Consider the following 24,113-nt stretch of genomic DNA (forward strand, 5'->3'; position numbering starts at 1 on the left):
CCAAGACAGTTCTTTTGTAGCGTGAGCTACACTGGCCGAGGTTGAGCAGTTTCGCGTGGATCCTGCAGAGCCGGGCTGCGCATGCGCGAGGAGCAGTGACGTCACACGGCGAACAGCTGGCGCGCCGGTGCCGCCGCCGCCGCGTGCGCCTCGCCGGTGTGGGCATTCCAGAGGAGTGAAATAGCCGCGGCAGACGCACTGGCGCCGGCGCCTGCGCAGCTGTGCGCCTCTGTTGCGCAGAAGGCAAGTCTGACGCTTCGCCGGAGCCGCTTGAAAGCGCCTCTATTTTGTGCGCATGCGCAGAGGTATTATTGGGGGTATACATATAGCGGGGCGTTTACCAGTGTGTATAGCCAAGGAAAAGGAGAGCGAAATTGCTCCTGAGCAGCAACTGATGCTCAGCGGCTGAGCGCAACTCTCGCTACGCATATGCTTGGCATAGCCGAGCAAAGCCACTGCTAATTTTTTCAGCTATCGTGGATAGAACATTTCCATTTATCCATGGGCATGCAGACTTTCTTCACTTTATAACGACCACGCTTTTGCATGCGTACGCTATCTGCGTGTAAACACGCAGATCCGTGCAGGTTTCTTGTTTGAACTTCAGCAAGGAAAGATCGTCAATCGTAATGTTGTAATGACTTGTCGAGCTTTCTTTTATCAACAACCTCGATTTCTGATATCGATTTGTTTACGGCAGCGTACGGCGATGGTAAAAAGCTACACCCAACAAGGAAGCGATCGGACAGCTTTTGCTCAACAATAAACGGAAATACCTGGTCGTTCTCGCTACGAAAGTTCACGGGATCTATGCAAGAAGACACGAGTGATGCGCCCAAAATTTTGACATGTGTTGGAAGGTGTGGCGTATACGCTCTGCAGTGGTGGCTTTATGCAGCGGCAAGTGCTACGTGGGACAAACTGGAGGCTGCCTATATGAAAGGCTTTTCGAGCACAGAAGAAACTGTCGCTCCCTTCAGGCTCCTGGAAATTTGGCCAATCATTGCCACAAACACAAGCTTCAACCATATTTTGAAAACACAGCAATTTCGTCTCGTTCAAATTATAGAAAAACGCGTCAGGATATTGAGGCCTTCGCCATGAATATAAATAAAGGTGATTACGTTAGCTCCTCGTCCATTGCGCTCACTCGGAGGGAAGTAGATATTTTGCGCGCTGATAAACGACCAGCATGAGTGTCGCCTAAGCGTGTGCATCTGTTGGGAGCGGAGGGGATGAAGCCATTGGTCGCTTTGTTTGTTCGGTTCTTGAAACCATCGTGGCGTTTGCCTGCAGTTTATTGTGTTTTTTCGCTTATCGTCGGACGTTGGTTATGTGTACTAGTTTTCTCCGTTTCGTTGTTCTGGAATAAAATCACAGATTGTAGATTGCGCTTAACGTCTCTGTTTGTCTCTCTAACACGTCGCTTTCTGCCCCAGCGCAGCCATTGAAATGACATTACTCCAACGAGCGGAATTCCAGGCACTTCTTGGCTTAGTAGGCTTTTGATTCCGACTGTTTAGCGCGATTTTGTAGGTTTGACCTCGTCAGGAGCGGACAAATTTTGGTGTAGCAGAAATACAAATGTGCTATTCTGTTGAGACTTCTTTTGCATTTCTTCACGAAAGCTGGGTTCGAACCCGGGTTCCCAGGTTCGAACCCGACCGCGGCGGCTGCGTTTTTATGGAGGAAAAACGGTTAGGCGCCCGTGTGCTGTGCGATGTCAGTGCACGTTAAAGATTTCCAGGTGGTCTAAATTATTCCGGAGCCCTCCACTACGGCACCTCTCTCTTCCTTTCTTCTTTCGCTCCCTCCTTTATCCCTTCCCTTACGGCGGGGTTCAGGTGTCCAACGATATATGAGACAGATACTGCGCCATTTCCTTTCCCCAAAAGACCAGTTAAAAACCAATTCACGAAAGCTGCTCTCGCCGAAGGCGACAAGGAAATTTTTACAAAGTAGGACTGATAAGATTATTACAGTCCTGAAAGACTATATGCACTATATGCGCAAAGCTTGGTAGTATTTATCGCCCAAGTAGCCCTTCCAACAATAAATGTTCTACTTTACAGCCTAAAAATGTCCCTGTTCAGATCAACGAGCCAATGAGCTGCTCGGTTGTCTCATAGGAAGTAGCAAAATAAGACGCACTCGAAGCTCTCGTTTTCGCACTGCCGAAGTGTGCGCAGAAACCGGCTTGACGATCTTACTGCAGTACTTCTGGTTCCACCTCTAGCACTCGAAATCGGCTTTCCCGCCATAGAAAGGTCTGCGTGAAACCGAGCGAAAACGAAGCTAAGCTAACTTGCGACCGTTTTGTTGTGTGCACAGCTTAGGCACAGGAACGAGGGCGAATGGAGGCACCGCAGCATCAAGGACTACGAAAATGATGGCTTGGACGTGCTCCCCTTAGAACTCGCGGCACCCAGTCCACTATGCGCGGCAGGCGGCACGCTGCCGCAGCTGTATTTCAATTTGTTTATGACAGTTCTTCTTTTGCAATTCAGCAAAAAAATCTTCAGTAGATTTTTACGTTTGCATGTGCAAACACCCAGGGGTGCTGAATGTCGAACAGGTTCTTAAGCTTCTCCTTCTGTGTTGCATACAACTTCTTTGAGTGCGACCATTGTGTTCGTTAAACGAGGAGCTAATTATCTTGTTTTCAAAATCCCGCAAGTTCCAAGCAAAAATGCAGACAGTATCCCACACTACTGGATACAAAGAGCCGCTTACCATTGTTCCAAAGGTAACTCATCAGGTTGTTGGCCATGCTGACTCCAGCTTGATACACGCTGTCTCCGGAGAGGTCGCTAGTCTTGGTGTCAGCGTAAAAGAGCAGCATCTTGTCCGCGTACTTTCCTCCTTTAAGGTCAAGTAGAAAAAATGAAAGTGCCAAGATGGAAGCATTTTTAAATTGTCAGTGCAGTTTCGTTGCTGATATAAATTAGAGTGAGATATCTTTTTTTGCTGCCGCTTTGTTTTTGTTTTCCCGACGTTGCTTGCGACGAATAAGCGTCGCGACAAAGCTGTGAATACTCAACTAATTTTCGCCGCTGCCAAGAATTGCGTACTACATTACTATTTCCTAGTAAAAGCATAGCGCTCCTGGCACGCCAAAGTAGCGGTAACTATATTCCCTTGATTGCGAGCGTACGATATCACACCAATAATAATGAGTTGCAGTTGCCAGCGTGATCAGGAGGCCGAAATAGATTTCGCCTGCCGCACGAAGTCGAAGTAGTCGAACTTCATGGCTGGTCAACATGGTGACCGCGTAGAGCCATCAAATATGCGTTGTTCAGGAGACGCCTGCTTTTTAATCGCGTAGCAACACTTTTAAAGAACGGCACGAAAAACGTGAATAAGAAGGATTTTTTTTGCGATACGCAAAAACGCGAATTATTGGGAGAAGGCAAATCAGCAGTACCTGTCACAATTCAATGCTCACGTCGGTGAGGGAGGGGAGAGAAAGGACGCTAAATACGCATAAAATGGCGCCATAGTGGCGGGGCTCTGAGTTCTTTCAATGACCTGAAGTTCGCGACAAGCATTGAGACAGCTGAATTTTGCCTGTATTGATAGATTAACGTTCATATAATGGAAGCAAAAAAAGAGCAAAATGCATTTACTGATAAGTAAGGCAGAATAGATCAGAAAAAATGCAGACATCTTAACTAGAGGTTGTTTTTCACAAGTAAAGAATGATGAAGAATGAGTAATTGATTTATGGATCTCTGGTGTTAGGCCAAATGGTGACCACGGACATCTTTTTGCGACATCAGAAGTTTTGAGTTCAGTAGCGGTAAAAAGTGATGGCAGAATAGCGCGTAACAACACAGAACAAGAAAGACGCACGAAGACATGAGTGCTGACCTTTTTATTTCTTGCTGTTCTTAGGTACAAATACATGTAGGCACCGCCATCTTGAAATGGAATGGAGCAATCTGGTCAACTAATGCAACTCTGCCTTTCTCTGGTTGCCATCGATTTAGAAACGCCACTTCTTGTCCTGGTGATGTGAGTGATACCACGCTCACACACCTGTTGCCAGCAAGAGCAGTGTTCATAGCCTCCATAATCTTTCTAACATTCTTGTCTTTGAGGAAAAGGCAATTTGACTCCATTCAAAAAAGAGAACGCATTACTTTGGACGTCCCTGTTACCTGATCGTGTCCCTCACTGACGAGAGTGCTAACTTAGGTGACTCTGTTCTTATAATAATGCACTGGTGTTCACTACCCTGCTGTTTACGCGTCTACCTCTCTGCCGAATATACTTATGGCTACAAGACGACAGCACACAGTAAACAATACCCTCATCACAAGCGTCATTCATTTTTCATGTCCAGCTTCACGTCCTCTTTTTTCTTTTTTGTTAGCGCACGGATTTGGCTTTTACAGACCACGGACAATTTGATACGTGCAGAATACATCACTTCAACGCTTGCTCGTTTCCGAATTTATTTACGCTGCGGGAGGTCTCATGAATATAAGGGACCGCAGCTACTTTCCTGCCATCTTGATGCCCCTTGTATCTTAGTGTATGTCTCATCGTTCTGCTTTTTTCATTTTTTTGGAGCATGTCTTTAGCCATAGAGGCTCAGGCTACCCAGTATGAGACAGATGTCTCTGCAATGCAAAACATTCTTGAATCATGCGCTGGAATGGACATTTTAGCAGGTCTGTCAGCAGTACTTGATAATAGCCCAATATACAAGCTTAAAATGCGCTTTTAGCGCTGGCAGTTGCTTTCTTTTTTTGCACGGGTATCATAACCCCAACAGATGCAATTGTCTCGGATCTAAGAACCAAATAAAGTTCTTGTTAAATTTGGGAGATTAAAGAGGCTACGAATACTGCGCGCGCAGGCAGCAGGTGTACAGGCACTTGGAAAATAGCTCGCGGTTCTAGATCGATGCAAGGAATGAATTGTATATCGGTGGACCTGATTGCTCCCTTCTATTTCATGCTAGCGACTCCTATACGTATTGATACGTGCCGATGTCTAGAAAAAAGTTGATAGTTAGCGCTCGTATTGTCATATGTTCTATCTTTGTTTCATCCTATAACACGCTGTTTTACCATCATGATTCAACAACTCGCCCAACAAGCATATTTCTGGTAATTAAGTAATAACGCGAAATCACATTTTCCCCGAAATAAACGCGTATTTTTCTACCCAATAACATCACTGTCACCAAAACAGGGAAACAACCGGTTGTTAGTAAGAAAACAGAATTATACGGAGTTTACCTCCGGGTGCCTCCAAGGAGGACTAACATAGCACATGACGCGGCAGCTTTTCATTTTTAAATTAACACTGCCGTCGAAATCCGCCTTGGCATTCTGTGACCTCGTGCAGTGTCGAGAAATGACATAAACAGCTTAATCTAGAAAGCCATGTGAACTACCTACTTGGCTTCCTTTGTACATGAGCACCTTTTGCAGGATTAGACAGTCCTGGCTACGTTCTATGCGAAAGGTGTTGTCAGAAGTTATTCGCTTCAGGACCGAAGTGTACTAACTTCAAAATTGATATTGTGGAGATTATCTGCTAAAACCTGCGATTTCCTCTTAGCCACTGGTATGAGCAATCCTCATGGTGCATTAAAGACACTCGGGGAAGCGACAGTGTTCACCTGGCTTTTCTTTCTTTCATGAATCGCGTGTTCCTTTCAAGAGATTTCGTGTCTCCTCAAGGACTTACCTTCGTTGACGGAGTTCCTCAAGTAAGAAAGATAGGCCGTAACTTCAGTGGATTTCTTACAGTCACGACCACAGTCACAGAGAGGGCCGTGGTACAACTTAAGTGCGGTTCCGTTCGATGCAAAGGTGAAGTCAGCCTCTAAAGCGTTAACACCTTGTTGCAAGAAATCATCCACCTCTTCCAAGCTGTTTGCCATATGTCCGAACAGGTAAAACGGCCGGGGTTCATCAGATGCATGGACCTACATGGCACATCCGGAGCAAGATTTGTTAGTTCGGTGGATTAATGTCGGAGGTGCAGGCCAGTATACGATGTTATATATGCACTAAGGCACCACCTGACACCATTCATTCTGAGCTTAATTACTGATACAGTAGCAAGAACGACACAAAAGAGTTTACGAACGCAGAGAGCACGCATGTACTTTACACTGATAACCTATACCGCGAAGGCACTTTCTCAAAGCATGCCAAAAGATATGGGAAATCAGAGGCACAATATGTAACTTTACCATTTTTGACGAAATTCTTTCTGTCTTTTTGTCAAGGCCGCGTTCGAATGCCCATATTTGGCCACCTGCCTCTACTCAAGTAATCAAAAGCTGCCGCTCGGAGATGCGCGCATATTCTCTTCAGTTCACCTGCTCATCTATACCAAAAAATGTGGGGAGTGTAGGTTCCGTGGCTGAATGGTAGATAGCTTGAGAAAAAAGCTATGTGCTCACAGGAGAAAGTTCGCCCTGCCATGGGTATAACTATGGTCTTCGGTTGTGTGCGCAGCTCAGAACAATTAGTTCTTTAACATGGCGGAGTTGCCCATGGCCGAAACATAAAAGTCCTCAAGCTAAGCAGTTGAGTTACAATTCCCTTGATAGCGTGTGAGATGAAAGTGGGTATAGGCTGCAAAAGCAGTCCTAAAAAATTGGAAGAGACGAATTAGAGCGCACAGAAATGCATACAGGATATTGTCTTTTACTCCGAAACCACTAATCGGCAGGTTCAGAACATAGTAAAATCGTCGCCATTTTCCACAGCTAGGAGCGTAAGCTTAACGCCTAGCCTGGCATAGCGCGAGCGCTCCATTCGGCGTCACCACCCGCTTATCGTGGTCTTCTTCGTGGTACTAATTTGGTGATTGTGACCCTAGCAAACTCGTCTCTCGCTTAACTACGCCTAGCTTTTGCACTCTACATGTATATTCTAATCATTATCTGTTTTTTTTCTTCCCTTATATGACTTTCGTTGCAGTTTATCCTCTAATTTCTCTATACAACAAAATATATGTAGTGATTATAAACATGGCCGTGATTCTAAACTAAGGAACTAGGGAACATAAGTGCCTTCGATACGTCAGTTTCCAGACCGTAACAGAAGACTTTTTTCTGCTCTAAGGGGAAGGGACTTATTGCTAGGTGCTAAACATTCCTCTCCTGCACTGTTCTCCATAATCACGACCAAAGAGGCAACAGGAAATGGACTTTGAAAAGCTCCAATGGTAGGCTGAAAATGCGACTTCGCGCTATGTGCTCCCCCTGGCATCATGCAGGATATGAAAGTCCTCTCAAAGGTGGGTTGTAGCGACTACAGGGTAGCCAGGTCTTCAATTAACCTAGACTTCAAGAGGGGAGGGAAGAAACTGGTTAGGCGGTAAACTGTTAAGGTGTTAATAATTAGAGGGAAAGTAGAAAAACTCAGAATATCGCTTCAGAACCGATATTCGACTTTAATTCAGGACGATGACCATAACGTTCATTACGTCCATAACGTAGCGTTTTAGGCATGTCCCACATCGCCTCAGGTAACGTAGAATCTCCGTCCTTTCCCTTAGCACCTTTTGGGAAGAAGGGAGCACAAAAACACCGACCAGGGACAAAAGGCAGGACACATAAGATGTTCACGAGCGCCTGACCTTTGGATCCACCTGCCTTTAAAGAAATCAGGAAGAAGCGGTGCAGCAGGCCACTTCAGCACCTACTTGGTGAACGATAGGTACGCGGCGTTAAGGAGGCGCGCCCTATTCTGTCCATGCCGAGGAAGATGCCCAAGGGCACGCCGAGTCTGGTCTGCTGCTTCGAAATAGACACTGCGCTGACCCCATTAAGACACAAGCTTTACGACAATGATCCCTATGAAGAAATGTGCCGTCGATGCCGAAGTCAGGTACCGCTTCCCACATTATCTGCAAATGCCATGAACTTCGAAGCTGCATGAAAGAAAGCTCACCGAACTTCCTACTTCTCTTCGCCTTGCCATGTAGAGAGGCTGGGTACAGATCCTAGCGCCACACTTTGCGACACTGGGCGACAACCGAATCAGAACCCGAATCTGCCCTTTGACATCTGTGGGGCCATAGTTCCACATGAATGCCTCAAGCAATATGCACATAAGAGCATTTAATACAGGACGTGCCTCAGTATATCAATCCGCATCTCAGTTCTTTGTAACAGCCGCGGTTATCATGCGATTGTATATTTAATTTGCCTCTTGAAAACTCACTCCCCTTATGAGTGTTAAGAGCAGTCGATAAGAAGATTCTCGGTATATCGTATGCAAAATGCGCCACTAGTCCAGCTAATGTGCTGCGAACCACATCCATCAACACGAACGGGATGAAGGGGTTAAAGACAACAATCAATTGGCATTGCCGGATGCTTTCGAATAAAAAACAAAAGGTGACCAATGTGAACTCTTCAAAATGGCTTGCTGGCCTTGTCAATTCCGACCACACAGATTGGTATGGTAATGCTTCCAGCCTTTTTGGCACTTGGGATGAAAGCCCACGAAGACATCTCTGTGACGTAAAGGAAGGGGTCACCACTGTTGTTCTGCCCACCAGGCAGACAGACTGCTTTAAGTGCTCGGAGGTTACAACTAAATGCAGCGTGCCATATCGTTCTTCGACGTGCTTGTGTTCCTCAAAACCAACAGGGTGTTCCATCACCTCGCATTCGTGATGCCCGGTTGCCCGTCGAAAAGTTGACCCGCAATCAGAACTGCACACTCTGAAGCATTGGCCCCGACTAGCGAGGGCACGCCAGCTGTAGCCCGGTCGACCGTCAGAGTGAGGTCCGTTTACCCAGTGAATATCACAAATTCAGACCCCTAACTGCCGTTGCGAAAGACTTGGATAACTCTGTGCAAGAGATTACAATTCATCCCACACCCTCTTTCCTTAAAGGTACACTTAGGCAATGGAGATAGTCGTAAGCTCGCATGTCGTAGGCGTTGACTTTCGTTACCATCAAGTACTTTTCATTTCCCGGTTTCGAGGCTCGGAAATGAAATCCCATGGCATTCTGAGCGAAGCATGGCTCGCATACTATTTTTGGTTCGGATCACTCTTCCTTGTCACCCCCTCCCCTGATGACCTTGACACGCACAATCCACGGCGGTGCCGAGCAGTTCAGAACAAGATGGCCATACACACTGGAATTAAAATAGATTACACCTACTCTTCGCTTTGACGGCGTCTTCTTCTTCGCCTGTGAAGAGCGGTCTTTGTGTTCGAAGCTGCTATTCTAGGGCAACCCCACTGATTAGCTGCTGCTGTAATGGGTGTTCAAGTCAGCGGAGAACACGAGAAGTATCTGTGGCACTCCTTAACACGGAAAGTTTGCAACCAATGTTGTCGATTTTCACCGAGGAGTTTTAAGGTACTCATGCAGGTCCTACGAAGTGTCGTAGATTCGTGCACTGTCGCCGTGACTCCGTAATCACCATTGCGCTGTTATAAGGTTTTCAGTGCAAGTCTTTGATAAACACTGCCGGCTTTTGAGAGTTTCTAAATGTTATCAATCAATGGCCTCACACTACTTGTGATGGCCTTCTTCTATTTCTCGTTGGGGCTGTTCCATACCCGAGAAGCACGGAAGGCGCGCTTTACTTCTGTGTTACATTTTAGCAAGGTTTTTTTGGCGCAGAGGGTCACTCTGTCAGTCCAATGGTTTGCCTGTGCTATGGCATGCGCACGTCGGATTCACACGTTGACCGTTGGGGAACTGGGGGATAAAGGGTCACACGATGGCACTATACCGGTCGTCTCTGTAGCACCGATATTGGGCGCAGCCTGTGCGTGTAGCTGTGAATTAGCAGAATGGCGCTGAGGACTTCTCTATCTGCGCCCTCAGCGCTGGCCTGAAGATTTTAAGTCACATTTACGCTGCCCTGGGTACTTTAAGGTGCCGTTTGTCTTCACTTCGCATAGCGTTGTCTTCCAACCTGTCGCAGCTTCGTCGTCCACCTTCTTCGCCTGTCGCCGCTATTGAAGACGCACTGTCGTCAATGACAGGCATGGCTGCGCTTAACGAATGCCTTCTTATGCTCGGGCGCACGTCAAAACTCCTGCTTTCAAAGTGTTCTCGACACTGCAGTAGGTTGGTTCGACACAGAGAGAGTACGAACTCAGCAGCCGCTAGTACTAACTTATTGAGCTGTGAGCAGTGCGCATTTAGAGTATTATATGCTTATCTTGACTATTAAATGTGATAAAGAGACGGCATGTGTAAGGGGCCGTATTTTGAACACTTTGCCACCAAAATAATAGATTTAAAAAAGTGGAAAGAATGATAAGTGTGAAACGTCCTAAGGGGGGCGATGCCTCCCTGAGTAGGTCAGAATTTTGGCTGTTCCATGTCTCTTAACTTAGTAGACGCCAATTGCATAAATGGTTTGTTTATTGGATACATTTATTGTGCTACTACAAAGACAACAATAATAGAGGTATGTGAGCTGTGTGTGGTTGAGTATTCTAGCAATTTTCGCCATCAAGGGTTGGTCGCCATGTATCAAAAGCTTTGCCACCAACGCCGAAACAACCTACGTTTGCGTCCTTGATGCCGAATTGAACATAAACTGACTGAAAATGTCTCACAGAAACTTAAAAATTATGCAGAAGAGAAATCAGTAAATTTCTATAGCATACCGTAAACTCAATATTCGCTGCCAGGAAACAAAGTTCAGCATGTGATAATAAACACGGAGAAGAACCGCAGGACATAACATGAAGTAAATGTGCGACCGGTCAGCAGCCGGTGTAAATTAGGTACCAGTGCTTGAGATGCGTACACGATTATAGTAGCAACAACAATATTAGAACGTTCAATAGGAGTTTTATATTATTTATTTGTTTATTTATTTATTACCTACCTAGAGCGCCCTTTGCGGACATTATTCTAGGGCAGATACAAGAGGAAAATAGATTTTCATTGAGATGATGCACCATATCGAACAGGGAATTAGAACACAATAGCAAAAACAATATGACGAAAATATACAGTACAACACTTCCTAATTCGCGAAGAAATGAGTACTAAGAGAAAGTAAAAAACACAAGCAGGCAAGGTAAAATTAGATTGTCATACAGCCAGCACACTGTATTAAAACTAAAACATACAGTGCCGTTAACTACAAACGGGAATATACAATGTCGCTCGAACATGAAAATTGCGCTTTGAAATTTCATAGCAAGCCAAAACGCATAGAAGTTACAGAAATATTATTTTAACAAAGGACATCGTCATCATCAGCCTGACTACGTCTATTGCAAGGCAAAAGCCAAAGCATTTCCAAAAGAAAATGACGGGGCTGCCATTAACTCCTCCGACAATTTATTCCCATCATGGACTGCTGTGGTAATGAATGAGTTTTCAGATATATTTATACAGCACATTTATTCTTTAACTTCCTCAATATGGTCTTAACCGAGAGGATATACAGCTGGGATATTCCACGTGCGCATCTTTTATCAAACCTGTTGCACCTCTGAAGATACTGCGGGACAGCTTCAGGAAATAATGTATATTAGTTTATTACAATCCCATTGCATAGTGCCCTTACGCAGGGCCGAAAACGTATCAATCCTGGAATGGTGCCTTCTAAAGTTTGCAACACTAACAATGGCAATTTAAATCGCTACTATGCACGAAAAGCCAACTTGACAGCAGGCCGTAATATGGAGAGAAGAATATTCAAGCAAGCAAGCTTGCACCGGACATTAACAGAACCAAGAATTGATATTATAACTAAGCATTACGTCTAGAAAGAGCACCGTCAAAACAAGATACTTTTAAATGGCAGTTCATATGCGATATGATAGTAGTATTGATAGTAGTGTGCGCATTGTCTCTAGTCGTACAGTGTAATTTGCAACTGTTCTTGAGAACAGCGTCTTCGCTGGCACCATTGTTTGATGGAGAAGCCTCGACAGCAATCTCTTCTGAAAAGTTGCATCGTTTGAAGGTACAGGGGCGACGAAACTATGATTGAGCACTCACGGCGTTGAAAATTTTCTCACTCTTTACGCACAAAAGGAATGATGGCTTATTTAAATGATGCGCAAACGCATCAGTGCCGTGTGCTAGGATATGTGTAAAGTATTTCCTAATTTTTGTCGTGTAAACCGTAACAAAAGTTTGGTCGGCCAAGCGTGATCCGTAAATTTATACCCGGGACTTTATATTTGTATTTGTGCGCAAAATAAGCACTTGAATGAAATGCTGTTCTACGTCGCGAATTATGCCGCACGCGGAGTAGCTTGATTTGATACGAAGTGCGAAACGACTACTTACAGTGAGAATCAATAGGGAAAAAAGGAAAATCATTTTCTGGCACATTCTTGATCGCGTTGTGTCTTGCTAAAGCAGGTTTCAGATTCATCTGCAAAGAAAACCACAAATTTCAATTCACATATAACATCTTGAGCAACAAACGGCAACTTGATATCAGCCTGGATAATAACATGTGGATATTACCGCACAAAGGCACCTTTGCTTGCTTTCGGAGCGGAGCTGCACCTTGACAGCTTTGCCAGAGCAGCTGGTACATTAGGCATGCAAAAGAAATGGGAATCTTCTGAAATAATATTATCCAAAGCTTTATTTAGTCCTTTTAGAATTGCGAGCTCCTTTCTGTGAAATTGAGGTAGGCTTCTAGTGAGCATAAGGTGCTGTTTTCCGAGTTTGTTTAAAATGTTTAAAAATAGTAAACAATAGACCAGGGACCGAATACACAATAACTACGCGTCCTGTTTTGTGATTCTTTGTAGAGCACGAGAAGACACGTGGAAGAGTTTGAAATAAATTGCGATTGGTGTGCAGAGATTGCAGTGAAAAGGTGACAAGAAGAAAGAGCGTTGCAAGAGCTAGCAAGGACGTGGTAAAAAACAGCGCAGCGACGACGGACACGTACAAAGAAAAAAGACGGACAAGCGCATGTCACATCCAAATGAGTGGTGAAACATGTGTAAGCACAGCTTCGGTGCTTCTGCATGATTGTGAGATTAGTGTCTCGATGCTTATGATTAGATTTGTTTTCGGAGAAGCATGTATCCTGGTTGTGTTTGGAGTGTATTAATACCTGTGTTTTTTCAATAAACTGCAGATGTTAGTCTGCGCTTGTACGTCGCCTTTCTTCGTACGTGCCCGTCGTCGTTGCGCTGTTTTCAACCGCGCCCATGATGCACCAACTGGCTCAGTTGTCACATCTTCTGCAGGAGCTAGCAACTTGAAAAAAAAATGATTAGCGAAGCCTTGGATCTAGAAACTCGAAAAGAAGAGCAGAAATATTTAATGGGTGCACATAACCACACCAGACCCCCAAAGCATGCCACTTCTGTTCAAGATGAAGATGAGGAAATACGTTAGCAGACTTTTCAGCCCGAATCTTTCAGGAAGCTTCTATATCCCTAGTCATTTAGTCACCGTTCCTATGTATCGCTCTGCCGAATAAGCACTGATTAGTGGTTAGACCTAATCAAGAAAAACGATCATTGAGCCAACAACTTCTAGTATGTTCTTGTCGTAAGAGTAACAGAAAATGCTAGACTAAAGACGACATTTTCACTCGCTATAATTACCCTTCAAATCGTACAGGTGCCCGAAATTTCGCTTTTTGTCCAATATGATTGCCAGTGTGAAAACTTATACTTGTTCTGTTTAAAAAACCGGCCCGGCGTCGTTGAGGTAAAAGCTATTGCCGAAGAAAAATGGTGCCACAGAGGGAGTTTTCTTACATCTCAAAATCAAAAGCGGTCATTTCTGAAGAGAGATGAAAGTAAACGCTGTGCGTTTGGGGACATCAAATCTGCATTTATGCACAGTGTATTGAGCAAGTCGGTTGTGGACTGGAGTGCTGCGGAATGCAGGGCAGCGGCGGTATTTATGCCTTCTACCGGAACAAAGTAAATGGTACTACTGTAACATAGCTATATTCTCCAGCGATTTTCGCCTTACTGAAGCTTCGAAATAAATAAACAACTTTTGTGCATGACTGAAAATAAGGTAACAAACAAGGAGGCGACGTCAGGTTTCAATTCTAATTTTTATTCTGCTGCGAACACAGTATCTGCAGGCGCTTCCTTCTAAAAGAGAGACAATTAGCGCAATATTAGAGACAAAAGTACAGTTTCTCATCGATGCTGCAGAAACTTTATTATAAACATTTCAAGGGTTGCATGCATGCCGTTTACTTGAACCGTTTGGGTTAAAATGATGTTACTTGGGTTCACGTTTCTGAGGAGCCAGAACTTCTGAGAGATCTGTTTTCTAGCTATTTATGCGTTAAAGGCATCAAATCTGAGTTCTTAGAACCCGGCAAAAACTCCTGACCCGTTATCATCATCAGTGCTCCGGTTACGTTCTTAGGCAAAGTGAGACCAATGCAACGAACAATATAAGAAATACTGGCCAATTCATGATTCTTGCGGAATCTAAAGGAGGCGTGATAGAGGCGCAACGGTAGCACAGCTATCAGTCCATGAAAGAAACCAAATTCCATCTTTGAAGTACAAACTCAACCGATTTCCTTGGAACAAGACCACTATTGTTCCTAGCATATTGCTGAACAAGTCTGCCTTGAACGACACCAAACATGACTGAATTGGCATCGGAATCGACTGACTTGGATCTAAAACTTAGTGTGGTGCCAGTGCAATGCGGAGCAGAACGAGCTGTAAACAGAGGTTCATGGTCATTATAGTCAGGAACGTCCAGGACAACTTGTAACATGCAGTTCGATTTATTAAATGGGCATTATTTGCGATATAGCGGAAAGCGATAATGACGACAAAGTAAGAAAGCACACAACGCTTTCCTGAATTAGAAACCCTAATTAAAAAATCGCTTCACTGCACAGTATGTATGCGCAAGAAAAGTGCACATAAAATAGAATGATGGAAGGGGCAGAAAACTACTTGACACCTGGCCACAGGAGAAAAGAAGCTAACAGTAAATAAAAATGTTAGTGAATGAAAAGAACAAAATGGTGAAGAGTGCATTTAAAGAAAAGAAAGCAGCAAAGGCGTGCAGATATATGATGTTGTTGGTAAGCTTAGTCTAAGCAGTTTCAATGAATGGCCTAGAAATGGCATGAATGATGAAAGAAATAAAATCAAATTTTTAGAACCAAGGCTGGGGACGACTGTGCTATTGCAAAAAGAAATCCATGAATTAAAATAACTGCTTGTAAACAACATTCAGTCATGCCTGTTAATGACTCCATGGTATTAGCTTTATTTTGTGCTTGGCATATTAATTTTAGACAAACCGTTCTGTTCTGCATATCTTGGTCCTTGACCATGCTTCGCAATTCGTCACCCAAATTACTGAGGGAGGCAATGTCAACAGCGAATCGCAGATTACTAAGGTCATCGTTATCATCAACCTTACTGCACCTACTGCGGGAAAAATGCCTCTCCCACATCTCTCCAAATAACACTGTCCTGTGCCAGCTGCGGCCGCCCTGTCTCCGAAAACTTCTCAGCCGAGCATCTAACTTTCTGCCGGCCCCTGCAAAGCTGCCCTTCCCTTGGAATCCACTCTTTTATCTTAAGGACCAGCGGTTATATTGCCTTCGCATCACATGCCCTGCATAAGCCCATTTCTTCATCTTGATTTCGACTAGAATGTCATTAACCCGCATTTGTTCCTTCACCTGCTCTTCCCGCTTTTTCTCTGGTAACGTTACACCTATCGTTTTCATTTCTCTAGCTCGCTGCGTGGTTCTCAATTTAAGCTCAACCTTTTTCATGAGCCTCCATGTTTCTGCCCCACCAATGAGTACCGGTAAGATAAAGCTGTTGAAAACTTTTCTCTCGACGAATATTGCGAAACTGCCATTCATGATCTGAGAGAACCTGCCATATGCGCTTCACCGAATGCTGTAGGTGGCACAACTTTCGTATTTTCGGAGAAGGCAAACTTTCGTACTTTAAGAAAAGACAAAGTGGAAAATTTTAGACGTGGTCCGGCAGCCAAATCTCGCGGTGAGACAAAGGCGGAAATTTTTGGAACTATGCCAGAGACTAAATTTCTGGGTGGGCCAAGTGCAAAAGTTTGGGGGTGCACCAAGTGGGAAACGTTTTGTGATGGGGCAACTCGAAATTTTGAGGTGGAAGAACTTGCATAGTTTTGGAGGAGGGCAAACATCAAATTATTGGGGGGTGGGAGTAGTGTTAAATTTGTTTGGGTGGGCCAACTGCGAGGTTTAGAGGGTAGGCCAGCTACCAACGTTTGGAGGTGAACCAACTGCGAAATGATGAGGGTGAAGGAAATGGCGAGATTTGGGGTTATTTTTGAGGCTGACCAAGAGCATGATTTTCATGTTGGGTACACTGCCAATTTTCGGGCTGGTAGAAAGCCAGTTTGCATGAGTGGGCCAAGAGCCAATTTGTTCTCGAGATGCGACAACTTCCAAACTTTGGGAGTCCTTAGTAATATATCAGATTTGACGGTCCTCTTTATTGTTTCCTCTGAGTTCACGTGAAGCTGATAGCGTCATCTGCCCATTTAACTGTCAGAGAATTTTCCTACAGAGAAACCGGGTGGTTTTTCATGCCAACTGAAATGATATTGTATTGAGTATGAAGCGTTAGCGTTAGTTGACTTCGTTCACTTGCTTCACTGAACAAAGTTTCACTTTTGTTCATTCGCTAACTTTTCACAAGTTTCCACATTCTTGACTTTGCTCTTCCACACTTCAGTCTATGAATATAATGTTGAGTCTGCTTGTTCACACTTTGATTAGTACTCACACCACTGCACACATTGTCACATAGCCACATAAGAGCATTTTACCTGGGCGATGGTTCCGCACAGAGACGTTATGCTACTCCTGCATCTATTGCAAAAGTGACCTGGATCAGATTGTGCGCGTTCTCCTGTGGCCACCACAGGCGGGTGCCACTTTGCTACTTTAAGCAACGATTTTAAATAACACTACATGCACTTTGCCACTCTTTTTATCGCTAACTCCCCAATTAAACTCCAAATGCGCAAATATTTATTAACATACGCTCGTAATATAGGACTGTACATGAAAGACCACACCGCGCATATATAAAACCCTGTTTGTACCTTACCACACAGGAGCCACTGCGTGGTCTAGTGTCGTTAGTGAGCCTACCTGGGAACAGAGTTATGCTTTCAACTCTTGACTGAGATGTTTAAAAATTTTCATTTATCTAAAAGTAGTTAATTTATAAATTCAAGTGGTTTAGGAGATGCGCCAGGCTTAAATTTAGATTACAACTCCTTTTTCAATTATATTCATTCAAAGCAACCGCACCTGACCCGTGCTTCTCGAAGCGTGAGATGTGGGTTTTTTTACTCATGTTACATTGGTTTCTCGACACAACGCCGACACTTTTCCTTTTCCGCTGAACAGGACTGAAAACCTTTCCAGTCATCTGTCAGGCTTACCGTGAAATCAGAAAAGTGTGCGTCCAGTCAGCTGTCGAGCGCTGCCTGACCCAACGTTTTGCCTGCTATGTCTGAATGAAGAATGGCCGCGACATCTGTTTGGAATAGTTGTAGCCTCCAAATCGGCTTTTCGGCTTTCCTCTCGAGATATGACGTCATACTAATGAAAAAATATTCTTTTTTCTCATTACGCGCTTTGTGAGCCTGAAGTTCGTAGAAATTGATGACTTTAGTGACGAAGACAATCAAGTGGGCTTGGCAGCAGCGCATCGGAAACGACGTTCACCAGCCCGTTCTGCTTTTTTGTCCAGGTCCTAGCCGGCCTGATACAAGCGCAAACGTCCGTTTTCAGCGCCTTACCTGGACTGCCTGCCGCTCTCGCCTGTGATGCCAGCATTGAGCTACGAGCACGTGGTGACTGGATGAAAGCCAGTGAAATCATCCTTGCTACTTTCAAGATTTCTGCGCATGCCCCGACACCTCGGACGAGGAAACACGTGGCCAACCACGCCTTTATTAAAAGCACCTCATTGCCGAATACCTTTAGTGGCTTGGCAGCAGCACATCGGTAATGCTGCTCATAAAGCCATTCTGCCTTGATTTCCAGGTTTCTGCACACATGCCTACTAAATGCTTTCACAGCTATAGCAGCTTCTTGGTGCTGCTGCACTGGCCACTTTGTATTCCGCACGTTTTATCTGATGTCTGTGTATTTCCAAAGAATATATTAGTATGTGTGGAACTTGAATCTAATCCAGGTTCATTACAGGAAGAAATGTTGCTTCAGCTACTTTCTGGTTGCCCAATACGAATGCTTCTATTAAGGCAATAATTACATAGCATAGTGTCCTCGGGTGTAAAATTGGCGGTTTACCTGTGCGCATTACGAACCTATAAGCCAAGTTATAATACCTTGAGACATTAAACACAGAGGTCTGTAACTTAAATGCAACTGTAACGGAACTTGAAAAAGACAAAGTTATACATGCTCAAAAAGGTTGGGGACTTAGAAAACGAAGCCGTTGAAATAACTGGCTTGTTTACGGCTTTAAATAGAAAGACAAAGAAACATCGCTTAGTCTTCATAACACGGTTACGAAAAAACTGTTTGAAGAGAAAAAATTAGAAGTAGAAATCATAGTGTGGAGTGGTGCCGTAGACTGGGATAGAAAATGAAAATGAAGAGCCCCCTGCAGTCAAGAAATTTCAGGACTACAGATATAAAGTTACAGTACTACAGGCATGGTCAAAGCTGAAAGGTTCTGATTTTTCTGTGGCAGAAGGCTTTTCCAGCCGAATTCGCGACATTAGAAAATAGTTGTTGCAAAAATGTTCAGAGGAGAAAGCTAACGGCGCTAAAGTAAACTATTATTCGATAAACTAGTTGTTTATGGTGCTGTTTCGATGGGATGAAGAGAAGGATGAGCGCTATACTATTGCTAAGAAGAGTGAATGACCGCGTTCTGTTGCGAAGCGAATCTTCACACTAAAAATGTGAACAGTCGAAACATTTTAAACAAAACTACACCCCTTCAGTGTTTGCTTCTTACTCTTGACGTAGAATTAGCTGCACTTACCGAAACTTGCCAAAGTTGCAACATATTTGATTCTGAATTTGTTCCAGAAAACTACCGAGTGTTTCTTAACAGCCAGGCTGTAAGAGGCGAAGGAGTAGTCATATTATTCAAGGCTTTATTAAAGATCTTCAAAATGCCTGATGTGGGTGGTGTAGAGGGTATAACTTATAAATTTTACAAAATAATGCTCGTTATATGGTCGCGCTCATTTCCAGGCCACCTAACTCCTCCGTTAATCTCCTAAGAAACTTGAAAGAATATTTACAGCGACATGTGAAACCGAATGTTAGACTAATACTCTCTGTAGAGTTTCAAATACCTAGCATAGAATGGGTACCTTCTCCTATTCTACAAAGATTATTGAACAAAGAATGCCTGGTATCTGCATTTAATTTGACTTGTTACAAGTTGATAAAAACTTTACAAGAGTTCACAATGGCTCAGCTTCAATTGTCGATTTATTTTTATGAAAGGTAATAATAAAAAGACGAGTTCAATATAACGACCAGAATTTCTAATCACAAAGCTGTCATACTGACCTTGAATAATGTAAAATTCGACCTCGTAGACACTGTCCATTTCTTTCCTAACTTTTTTTCCCCTCATAATGAATCAAATACTGATATGCTAGACATTTATTATGACACCTTCATGAATTCTTACTGCGATGTGAATGACCTATGGCTCTTATTGAAAAATATTCTATTTCAGTGCATTGAACGTTTTATTCAGAAAATTGCTAAAGGTCTCGAAGATGTAACCCGTGGGTAAATCGAGACATGGTACGCTCATAACGAAAACTAAAAAATTCAGGGGGGCACTTTGTTGACCTAAAGTGCGGTGAGGCGAAAGCCGTTAGCGTGGCGTTGCTGATTGTGTCCCTGATGTGCGGTTAAGATGTTAATTATGTACACAATTGTTTGTGAATCTCAAGTGCTGGAGACACTGGAGGGCATTTGGGAGGCATCCGCCTCATTTGACGGCTGTCTGCAAACACTCTCGAGCGTCTTTGACAAGAACTACTAAGCATTGGCCGGAAGTAGCATTATCATTAGCACGCTCGGCTACGGAACGGAAGGATGGTGGTTCGAGTCCCATTGCGAAAAAGAATTTTTTTTCTTATCGAGTTGATGAGCGTAACGGACGAACATACGGACGGACGCGAGCATGAGCAATTAAAGGCTTTCGCCTTAAAACAATGTAAAGATCATTACGAGTAGGAAGTTGTTCTCGAAAAATCATCGGTCAACATTCAGAAAAACTCAAGAAGCAGATTGGCCGTGACCAGGAGCGATACTATTATACGGAACTAACCTCAAAAATAAATCCCCCCCCTGGAAAAATCTTGTGGAAAATAACACAAAGACCGCAATCAAACATCAAAATTACAGTGATTGACAGTTGTGAGCATGATATGCGTTGGTGTGCACGGCTTTTAACGGTTATTTCAAGTCGGTATTTACGGAGGAGAACGGCTTCCTTCCACACTATACCCAAAGGTTACCTTTAATTCCTGATGTTGTAATCTCCGAAGCAGGTGTTCTGAATTTATTGTTCCAGATTGATATAAAAAATTTCGAAGGGATGATATTTCTAACGCTTTCCTGAAGCGTTAGTCAGAGTGGTATTTCAAATATTTATGCATTTTGATCAGCAGGTCATTAAGTGAAGGCTCATTACCGGATGACTGAAGAACAGCTAGAATCTAGCTAATTAAAAAAACTGGATATTGAACATCAATTCTAAATTACCGTGTGATATCATTAAACTCAACACAATTGAAAATTTAAGAACATCTCATTTGAAACACATAGGTGATTTTCTTGAGCGAAATTCCTTTTTAGCAATTGCAAAGAATGGTTCTAAATCAGGATCTTCTTATAACACTCAGCTAGTTGAAACCATACCTCAGTTTACAGAGCCATTAAAAGAAGTAAACTAGACAAGCGCTATATTGATGGATCTAAAAAAAGCATTAGGCAATGTTTCGCTTAACAAACTTCTTCAGAAACTAGATAATGCGACAAAAAATTACGCACTACTCGCATTGATTTCAGCTTAGCTCAAAAATCGTCCCCAGTATGCGGTATTAAATAATGTTCCTTCCTCTATCGCTTCCGTTGATTCTGGAGTTCCCCAGGGGTTCGTTGTGAGCTTCTATTTTTGATTTTTATCAATGATTGAATCCAATCACTCCGTTTAAGCCAGATTGTAAGCTGACGATTGTGTGCTGTATGAAAGAATTACAACTTAGGATCAAGTAAGGTAAAATACGAATATTGCGAACGTATTATCTTAGTGTAACCAATAGAAAATGTGCGTTTGCTAAGATAAAACAGTTTTTTTCATGCGCATAACAGTGAAAAGAAAGTCGCCCACTTCATTATACTGCTAATAATTTTTACCTTTCTGAAGTAAATATCCACAATTACCTAGGGCTTCGTATTTCCAATAACCGGTCCTGGATTGAACACACTGATAAAGTCACCGCGAATGCCCTTCGCGAGCTCTTTTTCCTTTGACGTGCTTTTTAAAGCTCGCGCCCTCTAGGATACGTGTGGTTGAATACACTGTTATTCGCCCAATGTTAGAACATGCCGTCGTAATCTGCGATTCCTTCACCAAAACTAACACTGCTAAATTAGAGCCAGTTCAGAGGACAGCAGCACGGTTTATTTACAACTCATGTGGTCGTACATCTATCAGCCATCTATTTAGTCAAAGTAGTTTGCTTCCAGTCTCTCTTAGAAGCCGGACCTGTCGTTTAAAATTCTTTTTTCAGTTATTCAAAGCCGAATACAATATTACCGCCTCCAACATTTTATCGTACTAAACTGGATAAAACACAAGGCAACAACACGATTTTATAGTGACGCGATAATTAACTTCTATAAGTATTCCTATTTCCTTAGAAGGATTAGTGAATCGAATAATATCTATAATGATGCAGTATCACAAACGTCCCTAAAATGTTTGAAGCCCCCCTTTAGATTTCTCAGATCTTTTTCACCACATGATATCCTTTTGCATTTGTATCGTGTATTTTGCTTTTCTTTCTCGATTTATTCTTTTGTATTATTGATTTATAATTTTATTTTGACACCTTCAGAGTTTAGCCGCCACGGTTGCTCAGTGGTTATGGCACTCGGCTACTGACGTGAAAGGCGTGGGCTCGATCCCAGCCACGGTGGTCGAATTTCGATGGAGGAGAAATTCTTGAGTCCCGTGTGTTTTGCGATGTCAGTGCACGTTAAATAACCACAGGTGGTCGAAATGATTTGGGAGCCTTTCATTGCGGCGTCCCTCACAGCCTGCGTAGCTTTGGGACGTTAACTCTATAAACCATATCATCTTAAGAGCTTGTTTATTGTTTCCAGCGCGCGTTTAATTGTATATTTCATTACCCCACTCAGGTCTTGTAAATAATCACAAAATTATTAAATAAGAACTAAATAAAATGTGCCTCCTGCAACAAGGATTGCGCAATCCGCAGTGACTGAACGACAAAATGCAGCAGAAGGAAGGGCGCTATTTCACAAGACATGCAGGACGAAGACTGGCATCAACCCTGAAGATTGCTTCGAGAGTTAAGAAAAAGATCCACTGAAGTCCCAGCGAAGCTGAAAAAATGCTTTAATAAATGTTCATAACCTAATCATGACGTGGCACTATCGGTCTTTGCGAGGGGCTAAGAGGTCCGAAACAATACTGACCGGTGCAGTAGTCCCTAGCGAAAGGACGCATGACAGGAAAGTGTTGGTGCTGTCACTTTCAAATAAAAACAAATAGCCTCCGTAATAACTGTCCACATTTAATGAAATGCTTACCATAGGTAAAATATGTAGTGTACATCACTGCTCATCTTATTTGCAGGCTCTGTGGGGTAATTCAATAGCACTGCAGCGGCATGATGGGTGACAAGTAACACAAGGTTTTTACACTCCGTTTTTCTATACGAATAATTTTGGAAGCTTCTCAGTTGTTTAAAGATTCCGCAATTCGGCGCGACTTGAACATTAATTACTTCATAATAATTATACACCTGACTGAAATTTGATCACAATAATGTTTACCAATTTGCCTCTTGCGCTTTTACCACGACTTTAAATATAAATTATTGCGAGATAAATTTTCTTAGTGTCAGTCCCGCACCATATGAAACTAGATCATACGAGGGTTTTCCAACGTTGTAGCATAATTCTACCACCCGTGACATGTGGCTAATCGCAAAGGTCACAACAAATTTAAAATCCAATCATGTAATAAAATGTCTAAATACCCACATTCAAGCTTCAATAACCATGTTCATCATATTAATGGAAGGGGTTTCATCCTACACTATAGAGGGAATTATTACAGACTCGGATTACTATTGTGCACAACGCTATTTCGCAGCTTTTTCGCAGTGCGATTTATTTAACAGGTTCGTGATATTGCTTGGCACGAATTTAGCACGGTTACTATTATGACTAACGTTTGTGTTTTTATGTTGTTTTGTAGAGCAGTAACCGTCATTTGTAAATAAAGTCAGTTAGGCTTAGTCGCATGTCCTCCGATGTATACGCTGAGGCAGATTTCGTCGGCTGTTCATATGACGCGACGTTTGCACGTGAGAATGGAATTTACAGCCATTGCGACCGCAATACGAAAGGTTTTTTAGGACTGTAAAAAAAAAAAGAAACACCAGTTTATGTATTGCGTGCAAAACCTTGTATGATTTAATGAGGCCTGCCAGTCGTCGCAAAAGTTGTTAAGAGAAAACGGGAACTTTTGCAATGCATTATATGGCGCTGCATATCAAGAGCTCAAAAAATATTGGCGAATCAATGCATATCTTTTAATATCTGCGTTATGTGCAACTGTATATAGCCACATATTTTGACAATTACAATATACCTTACTTAAACTTGCAATATGTTCTTCTATACGGCAAGTACTTAGGTATTAATGGCATCTACTGAACATCTACCAGCTTTGCTACTAGGCTTCCATAGCACATCTGAGTAGCTTTGAGCACGTCTAGCTATATGCTTTTCTTATGCTGACCTCACAGCTTGTCACATGTTTCAGAAAATGCTCTTTTAACCGAAATATCAAAGAAATATAAACTGGCACTCGTACACTCATCACACTAAACT

General features: G+C 43.1%; 1 protein-coding gene across 10 annotated transcripts in view; it reads right to left on the reverse strand.

The window, feature by feature from the left end:
• The window catches only part of LOC144104001 (dermonecrotic toxin SPH-like), a 178,112-nt gene that overhangs the window by 45,271 nt on the left and 108,728 nt on the right, over positions 1–24,113 (reverse strand). For 9 of the 10 annotated variants that reach the window (XM_077636778.1, XM_077636780.1, XM_077636776.1 and 6 more), the window contains 3 exons: positions 12,272–12,359; positions 5,707–5,947; positions 2,734–2,862 (listed from right to left, as the gene is read on the reverse strand). In XM_077636778.1, coding sequence (XP_077492904.1) covers positions 2,734–2,862; positions 5,707–5,947; positions 12,272–12,316 — 415 coding nt within the window. In that variant the 5' untranslated portion in view covers positions 12,317–12,359. Of the gene's footprint in view, positions 1–2,733; positions 2,863–5,706; positions 5,948–12,271; positions 12,360–12,454; positions 12,517–24,113 lie in introns of those variants that run through there. The other variant, XM_077636779.1, reaches the window with a different exon arrangement.

Source organism: Amblyomma americanum, chromosome 9 (genome assembly GCF_052857255.1).
Source record: "Amblyomma americanum isolate KBUSLIRL-KWMA chromosome 9, ASM5285725v1, whole genome shotgun sequence".
NCBI lineage: Eukaryota > Metazoa > Arthropoda > Arachnida > Ixodida > Ixodidae > Amblyomma > Amblyomma americanum.